The sequence below is a fragment of the Meriones unguiculatus genome, chromosome 7 (assembly GCF_030254825.1).
Source record: "Meriones unguiculatus strain TT.TT164.6M chromosome 7, Bangor_MerUng_6.1, whole genome shotgun sequence".
Taxonomy (NCBI): domain Eukaryota; kingdom Metazoa; phylum Chordata; class Mammalia; order Rodentia; family Muridae; genus Meriones; species Meriones unguiculatus.
In genome coordinates, this window is record NC_083355.1 from 91,939,398 (window position 1) to 91,959,227 (window position 19,830).

At 38.9% G+C, this 19,830-nt stretch overlaps 1 protein-coding gene across 3 annotated transcripts in view; it reads left to right on the forward strand.

The window, feature by feature from the left end:
* Ylpm1 (YLP motif containing 1) overlaps positions 1–19,830 on the forward strand; it is a 72,107-nt gene that overhangs the window by 6,113 nt on the left and 46,164 nt on the right. For all 3 annotated transcript variants that reach the window (XR_009593032.1, XM_021634181.2, XM_021634183.2), the window contains exons 2-4: positions 9,748–9,984; positions 10,819–10,998; positions 11,971–12,947. Coding sequence is in view for 2 of the 3 variants with exons in the window: in XM_021634181.2 (XP_021489856.1) it covers positions 9,748–9,984; positions 10,819–10,998; positions 11,971–12,947 (1,394 nt within the window). In the remaining variant the exon portion in view is untranslated. The remainder of the gene's footprint in view (positions 1–9,747; positions 9,985–10,818; positions 10,999–11,970; positions 12,948–19,830) is intronic.

Genomic DNA, 19,830 nt, shown 5'->3' on the forward strand with positions numbered 1-19,830 from the left:
CTGATTCAATCAGCTGCTGGGTGGGGCCTCTCAGAGGACAGTTATGTTAGACTCCTGTCTGTAAGCATAACAGAATATCATTAATGGTGTCAGGTTGGCTCTCTCCCATGGGGTGAGTCTCAGGTTGGGCCAGGCATTGGTTGGACATTTCCTCAGTCTCTGTTCCATCTCTGTATATCTTGTAGGCAGGGTAAATTTGGAGTCAAAAGTTTTGTAGGTGAATTGGTGTTCCCCTCCCACCACTATAAGTCCTGCCAGGCTAGAAGGTGGCTTCCTTAATCTCCATGTCTCCCGCTGCTAGGAGGCTCAGCTCAAGTCATTCCCATATTTTCCCTGGAGCCTACCCTGTCATAGGTCTCCAACTTGTCTCAGAGATGCCCCTACCCTTGGTTTCCCTTTTCTCTCTGAGCCCTCTCCCCCCTCTCTCCATGACTTTTTAATTCAATAAGTATGGAGAAATGCAGGATACCATGGGAATGGAAAGTATAAAATATTGCTAGACTATTCTGCAAAAAAACTAGAAAAGGTAAGGTTTAAAGTTTTAATGTTAATTTGGTTTTTTGAGACCTTGTCCCTTGTAGCCCAAGTTGGTTTTAAACTTGTTACATAGCAAAGAATGACCCTGAACTCTAGATCCTTCTGTTTTTTTTCTTCCTAAGAATTGGAATTACAGGTGTGTAGTAACAGACACACACACATGCACCAACACACACATTGAGTTGTATTCACAATAGGAAGAGAAGGGAGAAAAGCTTAGGGGGTGGTGAGGAAAATAGGAGTTAAGCTTTATGTGTATTTTAGTTTGAAGTCTGTGGGCATAAATTCAAACTGGATATGACTGTGTAGAAGTTAGATGTAGAGTTTGGATGTAGAGTTCAGAAGCAAGGTCTGGTGAATTATCGGATTACCTAAAACTTATTAGAGCCAAAGCTCTTCTGGGGAGTCTTGTGTAGGGTGAGAGTGGAGGCTAAAAGACTTTGAGGCCTTTCAAAAAAAACAAATGGGGGAAAGGCCACAGTTGTGTGGATGGAAAATAAGAAGAGTAGTGCTACAGATTGTTACGGGAAGACCCTTCTGGAGCAAGGAGTGGCCAGCTGTACTGCTAAGCGGTCAAGCAAGATGAAGATTTGGAGTTATCGTTTCCCCTTACTAACATGTAGGTTATTGTTGACCTTGGCAGGAGCAGTTTCATAGTGACTGAAGCTATATTGCATTGATTTGAGGAATGATGGAAGGTGAGGATGGGCATGGTGTGTACAGATAACTCTTTCAGGAAGTTTTTAGCTGAAGGGGAGTGAGAGAGAATGAGGCCAGGAACTGGAGAAAGTTGAAGTAAAGGAGCATTATTTTTAAAACTGGAAACTAAAGTACCTGGGGACCTTAGTACCTAAAGGAGAAAGTGAACCTTAGTGATATTAAAAATAGTCATGTTAAACCAGTTTCAAAAATGGGTATCTGATTGATTAAGCAGATTTTTATTCTGTCATTGGAGATTTACACAGTTAACATATAGTTATTATTAAAGATGATGGTAATAACCTAGACAGGGATGGTAACTTCATATTATTAGTCTTTAAAATGTTGCACACACACTCCCTTTGTAACATTTCCCTCTTTGCAAAATCATTTATCCCTTGAATAAATTAGCATCTGAATTAGTAATAGTATTTGTGGCAAATAGTTGTAAAGTTGTTCGAATCTCAGATCCCTTCGTTCAGCTTCTTTGTGTTGAATGGTGGTGGTGGTGGTAGAGTGTGTGCACTTGTGTGCATGTACTGTGGAGGCTGGAGGTTGATGTTTGGTGTCTTCTTCAGTTGTTCATCACATTTATAGAGGCAGGATCTCTTAGTGAACCCAGAACTCTCTGATTTGGCTAGTCTAGCTCACTAGGTGGTCTTGCCTGGGATTACAGGCAAGTCATCATGCCCATCTGCATTTACATGAGTGCTAGGAATCAAACACAGGTCCTTGTGTTTCCACAGCAAGCACTTTACTTACTTAACCATCTCTCTGACTCCCATTCAGTCTCTTAAAGGTAACATATGCTATCATTTTTGTCCCTCTGTATGCCAACATTCATAAAACATGAAATTATATGTTGGGACATTCAGAAGAACTGGCTCCTAGTCTATTGTTAGCAATTTGAGACATGACTTTTCCTTTCTAGTATACAGATAATCACTCTTTTGAGGTCACTGAGAACATTTCTAAGTGATATCTTCCTTATTCATTGTAGAGCTTCAGAAACATGCTGAAGCCTAATGGTAAGACTAGACTAGTTGTGTTTGTTGTTTATAGGATTCAAAATAAATAGAAAGTGACCTATGAAGCATACTGTCAGTGAATCAATAACTACTTAAACCCTAACAAAGTTTATATACTAGATTAGATCTAAGATAAAGATGGGAGGCGAAAAAAGAGATTGTGTTCTTATTAAAGAATCTAGACCTGTGTCATGGCAGATGGCTTAGTAAATAAAGCATGAAGATCTTCTTCCATCATCCATGTAAAAGCCAGTGTGATAGACACCAGTAATCCCAGTAGATACTGAGGAGGCAGAAACAAGATCCCTGGGGTTTGCTAATCAGCCAACCAGACTTAGTTTAGCAGAATGGGCTTGCTATAGGTTCAGTGAGAGAATCTGTTTCAAAAAAAAAAGAGAGCGAGAGAGAGAAAGATTGAATAAAGTATCTGTGGTGGTTTGAATGGGTTTGGCCCCCATAAAGTCATGTGTTTGAATGCTTGGCCCACAGGGAGTGGCAATATTAGGAGGTGTGGCCTTATTGGAGTAGGTATGGCTTTGTTGAAAGAAGTGTGTCACTGTGGGGTCGGGCTTAGAGGTCTCCAGTCCTTAAGTTCCGCCTAGTGTGGAAGACAGTCTCCTCCTGGCTGCCTTCAGATCGACATAGAACTCTTGGCTCCTCCTCCAGCATCGTGTCTGCCTGCGCGCTACCATGCTTCCCACCATGATGATAATAGACAACCTCAGAAACGGTAAACCAGCCTTAAGTAAATGTTTTCCTTTATAATAGTTGCCTTGGCCATCCCATGGTAGTGAACGCCTCTAATCCCAGCGCTGGGGAGGCAGAGGCAGGCAGATCTCTGTGAGTTCGAGGCCAGCCTGGCTACAGAATGAATTCCAGGACAGCCAAGGCTACAACAGAAACCCTGTCTCAAAAAAAAAAACCACAAACCAAAAAAAAAAAAAAACAAAAAAACAAAAAAAAGGAGTTGCTTTGGTCATAGTGTCTCTTCATGGCAGTAAAACTCTGAGACAGTATCTGACATTAATTTCTGGCAGCCATTACATACAGTGCACATACACTCATCTATATTTGTTAATCTCCCTCCTTGTAGTCACTATCTTTTTTTTTTTGTAGTCACTATCTTTTAACTTGTGAAAGAGTTGGCATCTTTGTGTCCTTTAGGGATGCTTCAAGTAACTGAAACAGCCACACTTGGCAGCCCAGGTTCCAATGCCAGTATTAGGAGACAGGCAAGAGTTTGAAGTGAATTTCTCACAAATAAAAATGAAGAGTGCCCGTGGTTTCAGTTGCTGTGCTTTTTCATGTCTTTATTTTAAAAAATACTATTTTATGTATGTGTGTGTTTTGGCTACATGTATATCTGTGAACCATGGGCATGCCTGATGCCGCACAGAAGTCAGAAGAGATTATCAGATCTCTTGGAACTGGAGTGTGCCATGTGGGCACTGGGAACTTAATCCAGATCTTCTGGAAGGGTAGCTAGAACTCTTAACCACTGAGCAATCTCTGTAGCCCCTTATGGTCCATTTGAAACAGATTTTCCATGTATACCTGTCTGTCCTTGAACTGGCTATTAAGCTCTGATGACCTTGAACTTCTGACCTCTTAAAAAAAGTGCATGTGTCTTGGATATGTGCACATGTGCTGTGGTGCATGTAGAAGTTGAAAGAATTTGCTGGAGTCAGTTCTCTCCTAGTTCAACCAGCACCTTTACCCTATTTGCTGTCTCATGACCTTGAACTTCACATCTTTCCGCCTCTACTTTGTAAGTGTCAACATCATAGGCATTCGGCACCCTGCTTGGTTTTATCCTGTGCTGGGAATAGAACTCAGGACTTAGTGCAAGCTTGGCAAGCAAGTACTGTTATCAACTGGTGAACTACATTATCAACCATGAATTAGTTTTTTAAGGTGAATGATGAATATATTGATATTTTCAGTATTTTCTTTAGTTTTTTGAGACAGGGTTTTTATGTGTAGCCTTAGCTGTCTTGGAACTCACTCTGTAGACCAGGCTAGCCTCAAATCCCGCCTCTGCTGGGATTAAAGGCAAGTGCCACTGCCTGGCTTAGTATTTTCTTTCTTTTTTGTTTTTTCAAGACAGGTTTCTCTGTAGCCTTGGCTGTCCTGGACTCCCTTTGTTGACTAGACTGGCCTCAAAATCCCAGAGATCTGCCTGCCTTCGCCTCCCTGAGTGCTGGGGTTACAGGCGTGTACTATTTGCTTGGCTTAGTATTTTCTTAAAGTAGCAGGGGAAGTTGAATTCTTGTTTCCTTGTCTTGTTTTTCTGAGATGGGAATTGTGTAGCTGAGTCTGATGTTGAACTTACTGTGTGGTGAAGATGACCTTAAACTCCTGATGCTTTTGCCTCTTCTTCCAAGTGTATTTGGTATTATGTCTGGCCGAAAATGTTTTCATGTTACAGTATTGCTAACTTTTAATTTCTTTTATTTTTTATTATCAGTATTATTTTTGAGACAGGGTTTTTACTATGTCGCTTTGACTGGCCTGGAATGGGGTATGTAGAACAGAGTGGTCTGGAACTCAAAAGACCTGCCTGCCTCTGTTTCCCAAGCTCTGGGATTAAAGGTGTGTGCCACCACATACCTTTTTTTTTTAAAAAAAAAAAAATGTTGAATAGTAACAGTAATCTTGCTCTGGGAACTGATGGTTATATGCATAATAATAAAAGGCAAAATAGTAAGATAAAATTTATTCTTGCCAATAAATTAGAAAAGCTTTAGGTCAAAACGAGTGTCTTAATATCATTTATTGATAATCTATCATGTGCTTTAGCACTTTGCCAAAGTTACAAGACTAGATAAAAATAGTAGAAGATGAGCTAGGTCATGGTGGCACATGTCTTTAATCCCAGTGCTTGGGAAGCAGAGGCTAAAGAATGAGACCTTGTCTCAAACAAAACAAAACACCAATTAAAAAAAAATAGAAGATGTCTTTTCTCTAATAAAATTACATTCTGTAGGTGAACAGATCACCTAACAAATCAGTCAACTTGGGGGAAAAAAGAGTATATATTATATATATATTTTATACATCTCTTTGCACATAGAAAATTGGAAGAAAATATATTTTGTATAAACAATATAAAATTAAATAATTAAATATTAATATCATATAAAACATTATAGAAACTGGTATTCCCCCAAGATAATTGTATTAGAAAGTGAGCATGTAGCCAAGTGTGATGGCACATACATTTAATCCTAGCACTGGGAAGCAGAAGGAGGATCTCCAGCTCTTGAGTTTGAGGATAGCCTGTTCTATAGACAGGCTGTGTAAAGACAGGACAACCAGGGCTATGTGAAGACCACACCTCACAAAAAAAAACAAAACAAAAAACAACTTAAACCCATAAATAAATAATTTTTAATGATAAATAAGTAAATTTAAAATAGTAAAAAGACAAATAAGTAAATAAATAAATAAATTTAGAATTTTAAATGAGCATGTCTAGGACAGCCAGGGCTGTATAGAGATCCCATCTTAAAAGAAAAAGAAATAAATGAATAAATAAATAAATTTAAAATTAGCATGTAAAATTAACCCATTTGACACAGAGACCAAAAGTTTATTACAAAAAGGAAAAATAAAAGAGCTGGATGTGGTATCATAGATCTTTAATTCTAGTGCTCAGAAAATAGAGACAGGTGGGTCTCGTGAGCTCAAAGCCAAACTGGTCTACATAGGAAATTCCAGGACAGCCAGGCTACATTCCTGTCTCAAAACAACCAAAAAGCAAGGGAAAAAAAGGTGGATGGGTGTGTTTGGGTATTCTGATACAATCTGGATAAACAAGGTTCAAAATTATAACAATAAGCAGATTATTTTAATAGGTTTTTGTATATTGAAATTATATCTGAGTATAGAAAGAGCAAACACTAAAGTGTAGATTGAGCTTTTTTTTTTTTTTTTTTCTTTTGAGATAGGGTCTCACTGTGTATCGCAGACTAGCCTAGGACTTGATATGTAGATTTGACTGCCCTCAAACTCACAGATCCTTCTACCTCTGAGTCCTAAATGCTGGAATTGAATTACCACCACACCCTGCTAGATTAGGTTTCAGTCAGTGTGCATACAAATATTTTTTTCAAAAATTTATCTGTTTTATTTTATTTATGTATTTAGTTAATTTTTGGTTTTTTGAGACAGAGTCTTTGTGTATAGGCTTGGCTGTCCTGGAACTCACTCTGTAGACCAGGCTTAAACTCAGGCCCACTTCTGCCTACCAAGAGCTGGGAATAAAGGTGAAAGCCACCATTCTGGCTCTTTCTTGAACCTATAATTTTGTGACAAATTTTTAGATAAGCATAATCTGTCATCTTTAATTTTTGGCATATTGTCAGCATACTTTAAAGATTTTTCAGTTTTCTTGGGGCTTGTCTAACCTTTGTTACTCATGTTGTGCCTTTTTTCTTCTTCTTCTTCTTTTTCTTTTTTTTCTTTTTTGAGATAGAGGCTTACCATGTAACTCTGGCTTGCTTGAAACTCAACATCTCTTTCATAAAAATCTTTCTCATGATTATAGAGCAGATATGTACAGATGTTAATCATAACAGTATACAAGGTAGTTCTTTAGTGAATCTTTCAGTATTGGGAAAAAAATTGGGGGTGGGGAAAATGCTACTATTACAGTTGTGTACACCACATACAGTATATTGTCATGACAACTTCTCTTTTTCCTAAGTTAGCCTTGTAACCACAGGGGATTATATAATAAAATACTAAGATGTAAAAGTTTTTCAGTTAAGTGGTGAACTTTTTAAAAATTAATTTTTAATTGTACAGTTTAAATTTTTTTTGTTTGTTGTTGTTTTTGGGTTTTTTGTTTGTTTCTCTATGTAGCCTTGGACTTGCTTTGTAGACCAGGCTGGCCTCAAACTCACAGCGATTCTCCTGCCTCTGCCTTCTCAGTGCTAGGATTACAGGCATGCGCCACCACTGGTGCTAAACCTTTGTTCTAAGGAAAATACAAATGAGTCTGAGTTTCTGATCATATATTCCTTAACATATAACCATGTATATGTGTTTTCCCTTTAAAGACACCTTAATTTAAAAAAATATTGTTAATTCATTAGTATTCAGCTCTTGGTAGACAGTAATGCCTACTTGAATGAAATTTATGGAACATATATTTTCTTTGTAATCACAGCCTGTTTAGGAATACTAGATAGCCCTTAGTGTTATGACTGGGGAGCCTTGTACTTTTTGTTTGCTCATTTTTGAAACAGGGTCTCACTGGAGATCAGGCAGGGTTGGTCCAATTACCAATATTGCTGAACACACATGGTATATACTCATAAGTGGATATTACAAATATAATAGAGGATAAAAATATTAAAATCTGTATTCCTAAAGAAGCTAAGCAAGGAGGACCCTGGGTAAGATGATCATTCCTCATTCAGAAAGGCAAATGAAATAGACATTGGACTTGGGAGAAAACAGGGAACAGGACAGAAGCCTACCATAGAGGGTCCTAAAGCATATGCTAAGCCTCATAGCCAAACTATGGGCAGAGAGCAGGGAATCTTAAGAAAGAAGGGGAGATAGAAAGACCTGCAGGGGACAGGAGCTCCACAAGGACAGCAACAGAACCAAAAAATCTGGGCACAGGGGTGTTTTAGAGATCAGTAGTCCAACCGTGCATGGAGATGACCTAGAACCCCTGCTCAGATGTAGCCCATGGCAGCTCAGTCTCCAAGTGGGTACCCTTGTAATGGGAACAGGGACTATCTCTGACATGAACTCAGGGGCTGGCTCTTTGATCACTCCCCCCTGTGGTGTGCAGCCTTACCAGGCCACAGAGGAGGACAATGCAGCCAGTCCCGATGAGACCTGATAGGCTAGGATCAGATAGAAGGGGAGGAGGACCTCTCCTATCAGTGGACTAGGGAAGGGGCTGGTGGGGGGGGAGATACAAAGTGAATAAATTGTAATACCTAATAAAGAAAAAGAATCTACAAATAATGAGAATAGATTTTTTTTTTCTGTTTCTGTATGTATGCAGAGGCACTTGGAGGCAAAGGGTTGGTTGATAATTGGGATTTTTTTTTTTTTCAACTGTTTCACCTCATTTTGGAGACAGGATCTCTCACTGAACCTGCAGCTGGGAATTTTAGTTCCACTGATTTGCCAGTGAGCTTCCAGGGATCCTCCTGTTTCTGCCTTTCAGCATTGAGAGTGTAGACCAGCACTACAATGCCTGCCTTGTTTGTGGGTTCCAGGAATCCAAACTCAGATCCTCATTTTGCACAGCAAACATTTTCTACACTAAACTTTCTCCCCATGTTTTTGGTTTTGTTTTGTTTGGCAAAGTCACACATGAATCATTTTATTTTATGTGTTATCAGTGATTTGCTTGAATGTATGTGTGTGTGCCAGGTGCATGCCTGGTTTCAAAGGAGGTTGGAATAGGGCATCAGATCTCCTGGAGCTAGAGTTAAAGAAAGTTGTGAGCCACCATGTGGGTGCTGGGAACTTAACTCAGTGCTCTTACTGCTGAGCCCTTCATTTCTCAAGCCCCCAGAAACATTTTTGCTTTTGTTTTTCGAGACAGGGTTTCTTTTTGTAGCCTTGGCTGTCCTGGACTCCCTTTGTAGACTCTGCTGGCCTGGAACTCAAAATGATCTGCCTGCCTCTGCCTTGCCTTCCTCTGTAATCCCTTTTCTGGGATTACAGGTATGGGCCACCATACCCAGTTCAGAAATATTTTTGTTTTGTTTTGTTGTTGTTGTGTGGTTTGTTGTTTGTGGTTTTTCAAGACATGGTTTTTCCGTGTAACAGCCTTAGCTGTTCTGGAACTGACTTTGTAGACCAGGTACCACGTGTGCCACCATGCCAGACTGTTAGCTGGGTGTACTAGCAGGCTATAATCCCAATTGCTCAAGAGTTTCAGAGCTGCCAGGGCTACAGAGCCAGTTCAGAGCCAGTCTGGACAGTTTACTGGGATTCTGTCTAAAAGAGTAAGAGGTCTATAGCATGGTACTAGAATACGTGCTTTCTCTATACAAAACTCTAGGCTCACTACTTAGCACTGAAGGGGGAAAAAAAAACAGAAGCATGCTGACCTATGGTGTATGGTTTAATTTAAATTTATTAATTTAAGAGAAGAACTTAAAACTTTTTCCATCTTGCTCACTTGCCTTTCTCGGTCCAGCTTTGCTTTTTCTTTCATTAGATACATGAACACATATAAACGTAGCTCTGTCAACACCAGCTGCAGAGATATGCGATTAACATTCTTAAAAATGAGTCAGAGAGATGGCTCAGCAGGGAAGGTGCTTGCTGTCAAGCCTGTTGACCTGAGTTGGATCCCCTGGGGATCCAACATGGCAGGAGAGAACCATCTCCTGAAGGTTGTTATTTGACTTCCACATGCTGTGGCAAGCTTGTGCCCACATAAACAGTAAACACACACACAGAATAAATAAAATAAGATTCTTAAAAACGGCTTGTATTGTAGGAGCAACAACAATATTGGTATCGGCAGCATCTGCTTAGCCTGCAGCAGAGGACAAAAGTGCATTTGCCAGGACATAAAAAGAGTCTTGCCACAGCCAAGGACGTACCAGAACCCCTAAAAGAAGAAGTTCCAGTGCCGGCTACCAGTCAGGTTTCAGAACCCCTTGCATCTGAGGAGCCTCCGTTACCACCTCCAAATGAAGAGGCACCACCTCCACTCCCACCTGAAGAACCCCAGGTAATTGTTTAATGATTATTCAGTCATCTAAGTTTTGTCTGGTTTGTTCATGAACACTTCTGTCATAAATGATTGTATATTTTCATATGCCTGATCAGATACCTATAAAATTACACTTTTGAAATAACCAGATGTCAGCTTGTCAGCTTAGCAGAGGAATTTTGGGTAGGCTGACTGAAAGTGAAGAATTAGATACTCTTTTGAATGGAATGACTCAGCATAAGAGAGATGTCCAGGTGTGTTCATAGCATAGGGCAGTAGTTTAGATCTTAGTTTTGATGGTCTACTGCCCAAACACTGCCACTTATGATGGTTGACTCTGGACAGATTAGCTGATCATTCTCTAGTGATTTACTCATCTGAAGAATAAGGAAGGTAGTAGTGTCTTGCAGTGTTGAAGCGTTAAAAATGACCGTCTTTGCCACATAAAAGCATAGTGACTGAAGCATGGCAAGTTCCTACATTAGTTAGAAATATTGTTCTCACAACTTTACTGAACTACAACTGTATTGTAGTGCACTAGTGAAAAGTGCCAGGAAGAAAGGAGGGAAGGTTTCTACTTTTCAGTAGGTTGAAAAGTACTCTGATTGTAAATTCACTTCCTGATGGGGAAATGGTTGTCCTAGTTACAAAGAATAAGATTATTATTCTAGTGAAGATGGTGGCACTTCTACCCCTCTGCTCTTCCATTCATGATAACTATGTAGATAGGGATTTGTGTTTTGTCTAAATACAGGATAACTGTTTTCAGCCTGAATCAGAGGCACTCTGGACCTGATTGATTTGGTTGCTGTTTTATGGCTTACAAAAGTTTGTATTTCCTTTTACCTTTAGTCTGAAGACCCAGAAGAGGATGCTAGGTTAAAACAGTTGCAGGCCGCAGCAGCGCATTGGCAACAGCACCAGCAACATCGCGTCGGCTTTCAGTATCAGGGAATAATGCAGAAGCACACTCAGTTACAGCAGATCCTACAGCAGTACCAGCAAGTTATCCAGCATTCACCGCACATACAGGTGAGTGTTTCCAAAATAAGGAAGTAGGACGTTTCCCCAAAGATGTGTAAAGGATTTGTTGCTCCTCCAAGAGATGTGAATATGAAAAAAGTAAAGATAAAGTATTAGCAAGATGTTTCAGAGGGTGCTCAGATAGTTAGCTGCCATGTCCTTGAGGGTGTGGGAAGGGTGGGTTAGGTAGCATAGGTCTCTTAGAGGACTGTTGCTCAGAAGACTTAAGATCTGCAGATTGTTTCCACTAACTACAAGTTAGAGTGTCTAAAAGATGCTGTGTAACTATAGTGACAGACACACATCTAACTCAGCGAAATGGCCAAGGCAGCCAACACACACACTGGTATACACGTGCACATACATGCACATGTGCGCACACACACAAACACATACAGGTACGCATGCACCTAGGCACCCCTAGGCAGTATACCATTAGTGATTAAGTGACTTAGGTATTTGTCTTATATGTTTGAGGTATAGTCTTGTGTCTGTGTTATAGTAATAGATTTCCTTTGTTGGTGGTGGTATTGTTGTTTTTTTCTTCTTCCCCCTCCCCCGAGACAAGGTTTCTCTGTCTCAGCTCTGGCTGTCTTGGAACTTGTACTGTAGTCCAGGCTGACCTCGAACTCAGAGATCCTCCTGTCTCTAGAGTGCTGGGATTAAAGGTGTGCACCACCAGGCCTGACTGGATTTTTAAATTTTTGAATGATCTTTAGTAACACTGAAAACCTTGAAAAATATTCATTGCTGAAATAGCTATTTGCCTTAGGGTTTGGTTGGTTTTTCCAATTGTGTGATGTTATTTAAATAACACAAGGGAAGTAGAATGATCATCACTGAAAGGATCCAGCAATTTTATCTTTCCCCGTGGAGATTTTTTTAATTTCTTAAAATTTTATGTACTCTTGATTCATTAATGTAAGTTAGAACTAATTCTTCCATGGCTGTCTTGAAAGAATTTTTGTTTTTTATTTGCAGACTATGGCTCTTGATGTGCAGCTGCGACATTATGAGATGCAGCAGCAGCAGTTTCAGCATCTCTACCAAGAATGGGAGCGAGAGTTTCAGCTGTGGGAGGAACAGCTCCAGGCCTATCCTCATAAAGATCAGCTTCAGGAGTATGAGAAACAGTGGAAAACATGGCAAGGACATATGAAAGCCACTCAGACCTATCTCCAGGAAAAAGTCAACTCATTTCAGAATGTGAAGAACCAGTATATGGGGAACATGTCAATGCCACCTCCATTTGTCCCATATTCTCAGATGCCTCCACCTCTACCAACAATGCCCCCTCCAGTATTACCTCCATCATTGCCACCACCAGTGATGCCTCCTGCTCTACCCACTACCATACCACCACCTGGCATGCCCCCACCTGTGATGCCACCTTCACTCCCAACCTCTGTTCCGCCACCAGGACTGCCTCCATCTCTTTCTTCAGCAGGGCCACCTCCAGTCCTCCCCCCACCTTCCCTCTCTTCAGCAGGGCCACCCCCAGTCCTCCCCCCACCAACTCTCCCTTCTGGGGCACCTCCACCTGTCCTGCCCCTCCCACCATTGTCTTCAGCCACACCTCCTCCAGGAATCCCTCCCCCTGGAGTTCCACAGGGGCTGCCTCCTCAGTTAACAACAGCCCCAGTTCCACCAGCCTCCAGTTCTCAGAACTCACAGGTCCCAGAGAAATCTCGACAAGCACTGCTTCCCACACCTGTGTCTTTTGGTTCAACCCCACCTTCACCTTATCACCCTCCACCTCAGTCAGAACAAGTGAATTCCAAACCTCTGAACAAAGCTGCTCTGCCGTTTAGTTCGTTTTCATCTGAGCAAGGACTTGGCGAATCTTTGGCTGTTCCATCTCAATCTATTACTGCAACTAAGGACATGCCAGTGAGGTCAGATGGACTGCTTCCAGACCCTCCTAGAAGCAGTTTCTTGGAAGGTCCAAAAGGTCCAAGGTAGGTCATTGTTCTTATTCTGGCTAATTTTGTATAAGCTGTAGTGGAATCCAAAGATTAATTTATACAATTTTTGTGCTTCCTTTGTACTTTTATATATACGCTTATGGTTTATAGTTAAAAATGTTAGAATTATTTGCTCATTCAACCTGACATAATTTAGAGAAAATTGCATATCCGTTTCTTTGATGTAACTACTTTTATCTGTGGCTAGAATAGCCTAAAATGAATGTATTTTAGAGTAATGCTGACCACTTAATGATTTTACAGCTTTAAAAATTATATTTTAAGCCAGGTATAATGTCACATTCTGTAATTCCAGCACTTAGGAAGTAGAGGCAGGAGAATTAGGAGTTTAAGGCCATCCTGAGCTCTATGTTAAGTCAAGCCCAGGCCTGGGCTATATGACATACTGCCTCATAAAACAAAAAGGAAAAAACAGACACAGAGAATGGGAATAATATTGTTTTCCTTTTTTTTTTTGTTTTTTGTTTTTTGTTTGACAAATAATTGAATAAGCAAAGATCTTTTGCTAGATTAGTATAAGGGTAAATAGAACCTTTTAGAAAATCATTTGTTCTGCAGATACCAAGTTTCTGCTTTGTACTCAAAATAGTTAACAGAATAAAAGTTACAAAATCCCTACTGTCTCTCCACCCCCACCCCTGGAACCTTGTATCCTTTATGTTTGCCTTAGTTAGGGAGATGTCTGTCTTTTCTTTAGACCACATATATAGTTAGAAAAGAAAAAAAAATTCTATTGCTATTTTTTTTTTTTTTTTTCTTAAAAAGCATTAAATTCAGCAGGGCATGGTGGTGTATGCCTATAACCCTAGTATTCAAGAGCCTAAGCCATGAGCTCGGTAAAGAGGCTCCTGCTACTGTGTGTAATGACCTGAGTTCTATTCCTAAAATTCACATGATGGGCAGAGAGAACTGCAAGTTGTCCTCTGACCTCCATATGGGCCAAGCGTGTTTGCACCCACATATATACAGCATGTAATTAAAAAAAAAGAAAAAGGCAGCAGATCATATGCCCAGGCTACATAGTGAGGCAAGCTTGGTCTACATTTCAAGTCTCTCTTGAAACAAACATGTTTAATCATGTTTCCAATCTTAGAAGAATCTAGTTTTCTCCCAAGGTGACATACATGGCAAGTTTTCTATGGAAATTTTTGTTTTGCTTTGTGACAAGGTCTTGCTATGTAACTCTTACTGGCCTAGAACTTGCTATGTAGACCAGGCTGGTTTTGATCTATCTGCCTGTGCTACTGTGGTTCTGGTATTAAAGGTGTTCACCACCACATCCAGCAGGAAAAATATTTTGATCAGGTTTTTTTTTTTTTTTTTTTTTTACCTAGTCTGATATTATTGTAGAAATGCATATTCCTTATGCCAAATTCATAGCATGTAAAAATATATGTAACATAATTTGTAACTTAATAGTATGTAACTTAACTTCTATTGTTGGGAGATTTAAAATATTATAAACACAGGATTATACTGAATGTTTTATAATATGCCTTTTGCTACTTGTTTGTATATTAGGTTTTTGTTTCAGTGTCAGTGGATTAAGGTCACTTTAAATTTAAGTCTTTAATATATAAAAACAAAAATATATGGTCTGGGTGTGTAGCTCAGTTATTGCAATGCTTACCTAGCCTTTGCAAAGCCCTGGGTTTGGTATCTAGTACCACATCAGCTGAGGAGGATGGTACATACTTGTTTTCCCAGTACATGGGAGGTGGAGGTAAGAGGATCAAAATTTCAAGCTAGCTAGTCTTGGTTATAGAGTAAATTTGAAGACAACCTACATGATACTCTGTCTCAAAAGAAAACAAAAATGTGTCCTTCTCTGTTTGCTCCCCAATTTAAAGTTCTGAAACTGACATGAACAAAACTCCATTCAAAACTGAAGCTAAGGAAAAGTTAAATAATTAATTTGAATTCCTCTGTGTACTCTGAAGCCATGTTAGAAACTTTATATCCATTTTTATCTCAGGGAGTCTTTTAAATAACCTGTAATACTAGATGAGTTATTTCACATTACCCTCTACAAACTGGAGTTGAGAAGATAACAAACTTGCTAAGTCACAATTGCATGACTAAAAGACTAGAGCTAAGGCACTATCCAAAGCAAACTTCTTTAAGCATGGTGTTAAAATGCCACCATGCAGATTCATGCTGTTTTCATGACTGCTTTTGTGGTGGTCATTTATTTGCAGTAAAGCTCATCCTGTTGATGTGAACTCATGTCTGTCTCTTGGATTGAGCTTTGCCTTTTAGCAACTTGTTACAGAGAAATGTACTCTTAGCACTTCATAAAATGTGTTTCCAGCTCCCAGGATTTCTTTCATACTGTTTTTTTTTCTTTGCCTACCAAATATAGGACCTATTTTAAGTTTTTTCTTCCCTCAATGGTGCAATTAATAATCATAGTGCTAGAAGATTTTTAGGAATTATCAATTGTAGTCCCTCTCTGACAACTCACGTTCATGTTGTATTTTAGCTTGCTGTGATAGACTTGTGTACTTCACCTTGTTTATCTGTCAGTGATTTCATGACAGTAAATAAGTAAAGAATGCTGAAACTTGGGCTGATTATAAGTGAATTACTAGGGTCAATAAGGTTTTCACTGGTGAAGGTGTTTGCCAGCAATATGATGACCAAAGTTTGATCACCAGAACCTCTAAGAAAAAACTGGTTCCCACAGGTTGTCCTTGACTTCCATATACATGGTATGACTTGCATGTACCTGCACACATATACATAAATAAATGATAAAATGTATAAAAATCTTAATAAATTGATCTAGACAATTATTCTAATTGAGATGAGATTAGAATCCACAGCCTTCTGATCCACTTTTAAGTTCATTGGATTTTTTTTAATGGCAAGCAGTTGGGGCTGTGCTTGAATATTGGAATGATGATAAAAGAACATTGGCTTTAAAACAGTTAGTGTTTTAAGAGGTTTTTAACCATTAGCTCTAAGTGTGTTTGTGTAACGTCCGCCTGTTGTAGATCTGCCTCTGTGGAGCAGCACAGTAGGTCATCTTATTCCAGAGTGCATTACTGTAGACTCTGAAAGCTCTTGGATCTCAGTGCTCAGCCTACCTGTTCTGTTCTCCAGCCATATAAACTCAGATTCTTTCCACATTCTCATTGGTTCTAGCCTTTTCCTACTACTTTTTGGGGGGGCCAGTGATTTGTCCGGCTTCCTCCGAATGAACACTTATTCAGGGCCTGAAGGCTCATGTGCCTGATTACAACCTAATTCTACATAATGTGAACACATATTTTAAAAGATTTATTTCACTTATATTTATTTATATTTATATGCATATTAATGTGTATACATGTGTCCAAGGATGCCAGAAGAAGGCATTGGCGCCCCTAAAGCTGGAGTTATATGTGGCTGTTAGCAATCTGATATAGGTACTGAGAATCAAACTCTGGTCCTCTATCAAGTGCAACTTAGGTTCTTTTTTTGATTTGTTTAGATTGATTTTGGTGTCATCTCTTTAAGACTGAGACAGGGTCTTGCTACTTAGCTCAGGTTGACCTGGAACAGTAGTTGTAAACTCTTAATCCTTCTGCCTCAGCCTCCTGAATGCTAAGGATGTAGGCATGCATCACCATGCTGCAACTTTGATAAAATTGGTTTCTTTAGCCTAAAATTGAATTCTGCTTATGCTGTCTTTTCCCCTACATGGAAATGGAAATGTTTCATTTCCATTTCTGCCTATCTATTTCTTTTACTCATACATTCTTATGTTTTGTTTTGTTTTGTTTTGGGAGACAAATTTCTTTGTGTAGACTTAGCTCTCATGGAACTTGCTTTGTAGACCAGCCTAGCCTCAAAATTAGTTCTGCCTGCTTCTGCCTCCTGAGTACTGCTAGTAAAGTCGTGCGCCACCTGGCCGAGCCTACTCATATGGTTTTTAAAGAAACTCCTTAGTGACTATTACCAGAAACATCTTTTTTTCCTCCTCTATAACTGAGTTAAAAACAGAATCAATGAGAAGCTGATTAGTCAAGGGGATTGAGTTAGAACAATCTAAACTCTTAAGGAAACTGAACTTCTTTTATTAGTTATTTCAAGTTTTGTTATAAATACATAAGGGATATTATAAGCCACATTGGAAAAAATGTTCTAAAACAAAACTGGTAGAAAGACAAGGTTTGAAAATGGAGCTAAACTGATTTCCTGAAAACATGGCAGTAGAATATTTATGCGTTCGGTCAAGTGTGTTGAAGATTTGCAGAAGTCCAGATTGAGGCAGCGTCCTAAACTCTGAAGGTTTCTCAGAGTGAAGTGACAAAAGCATAACACAGTGTATTGTTGAACACCAAGGGAAGTGGTTTTGACACTGTGTGTGTTCTCTTCATTGGTTCTTATAGAAGAGTGCCCTTGTGCTTGTCTGCTGCCACAGAAACGGATTTTAGGTTCCCAGAACTTGTCTTTTTCTTCTTCTTTTTTTTTAATATTTATATATTTTATGTGTATGAGTGCTCTCTTTGATGTATGCTTTCATGACAGAAGATGGCATCAGATCCTCTTATAGATGGTTGTAAGACATCATGTTGCTGGGAATCGAGCTCAGGACCTCTGGAAGAACATCCAGTGCTCTTAACCACTGAGCCAACTCTCCATCCCGGAACTTGTATTTTTAATAATGAAACTTTCTATTGAAAGTAAATATAGAAAAATAACAGGTTATTATATATAGCAGTTATGAATTTTCACAAAGACATACTCCTGTCATCACTACTCAGATCAAGAAATAAAAATTACTAGTGTTTAAATAGTGCTCAGTGGGCTAAGGAGATGGCTCAGAAGTTAAGAGCATTTGTTGCTCTTATAGAGGACCTGGGTTCAATTCCCCAAACCCATGTGGTGGTTCACAAACATGCTTAACTCCAGTTCCAGGTCATCCAGTGCCCCCTTCTGACTTCTGTGGGCACAAAAACTGCACATGGTACAAAAATAAACATATAGGCAAAACACACATAAAAGGAATAATCTGATTTTTTAAAAAAGTCTTTATCCCCCTTCTTAGTCATTTCCCACAATCCAAAGATGACCACTGTACTGGTCTTTTACACTACAAATTGTCTATTTTTGAGCTTTATTATTAATGGGATCATACTTTACACACTCCTTTGGTTATTGTATATTTCACTTGAAATTATATTATGTGATTGTGTCATGTATAGCATTCTCATTTCTGGGAAAAATCCATTAATATGATTTTTATCATAATCTGTTCTAATATTGATGGTGTTCAGTTATGATTGAAAATGCTGACATGGGTCTTTATTGCATTTATTAGTGTACCTATATCTGTTTGTTTTTATTGCATTTATTAGTGTACCTATATCTGTTTGTTTTATGTGTATTAATATGTACTTGCCGCAGGCTGCTGTGGTGGCCACAGGACAACTTGCGGAGTTGGTTCTCCCTTTCTCCCATAGGGTCCCAGGGATGGCACTTAGGCCATGAGCCGTGGTGGCAAGTGCCGTTGCCCTTTGAGCCATCTCACTGGCCTGCAGTATGCCTTTTGGTGCAGTATATATTTTGACATGTGCCTGAATGCACGCATATGCTTTTGTTTAAATATTCTGTATGTATAGCTTATAATCGCACTGTATGTACTTTTTGAGTTTGTCATTTTCGCTTGACTCATTACTGTCAGAATCATCCATTTTGTGTGTTGCAGTAGTTTGTTCATTCTTGTTGGGTTTTCCATTGTGTGGATATGTCACAGTTTACTTAGAGGATTGGAATTGCTTGATCATAGAGTATGGTCTGTACATGTTCTACACTGTGAGGAATTGTTAAATTTTTTTTTTTTGAAAAGTCTTTTCAATTTATCCTTTCAGCAGTATTATTTCAGAGTGTTTGCTTTGTTTTATTTATTTTTTTAAACCTTTGTGTCAACTCTTAGTATTGTTAAACTTCTAAAATGTTAACTGCCTTGGAGGATGGTTAATGCATCCTTTTGTTTGATCCTTTAGTTTTGATAATTGTTGGAATTTTGTATTTCTTGATCCTAATAGAATTATTTTGCTAGGAACCAGTTCTTTATGATATGTATTTCAACTTTTTCAGTCTGTAGTACTTACTGCAGAAAAGGTGACATTATTGACTAAGTTTACTTTAGTTTAAATTTTACAGTGTTTTACAGAAGAATTTAAAGGGGGTGAAAACAACTTTGAAGTTTTAATAAGCATTTTAAGAGTAAATCTACTTTGTATCAAACAGTTTGACATAAAATCATAAAAGATAATTGTCATGTATTCTTTTAGCAAATTAAGATGGTCCAAATTCTTGCCACAAAAATGTTAGAAGTCTTTCCTCAGCCACTGTAGTTGTGGTGCATGCCTTTAATCCCAGCACTTGGGAGGCAGAGGCAGGTGGATCTCTATTAGTTTGAGGTCTATAGAGTGAATTCCAGGACAGCCAAGGCTACACAGAGAAACCCTGTCTTGAAAAAGAAAAAAAAAAAAAAAAGTCTTTCTTGTTTAATGACTAAGAGATGTCAGTACTGCCTACCTTCTGTTCTTAAGAATGTATTGGTTTATTTTTCTTATTTTTTTAATGTAAATATAGTTTGTCTCCCCTCTTTTGGATCTTCATTTTGTAAATGTTGTGTTCATCATTGTTCTAGTATTAAAAGATGTATTACTGTCATGTGAAAAAAATAAAAGAATGTATTGTTACTTAAAGGAGGGGGTTGGGATAGAAAAATGGCTCAGCAGTTAAGAGCTCTGGCTGCTCTTCCACCGGACCTGGGTTCAGTTCCTAGCACCCACATGGCAGGTCACAGATGTCTGTAACTCCCAATTCCAGAGATCAGACATTCTCTTAGACACCCATT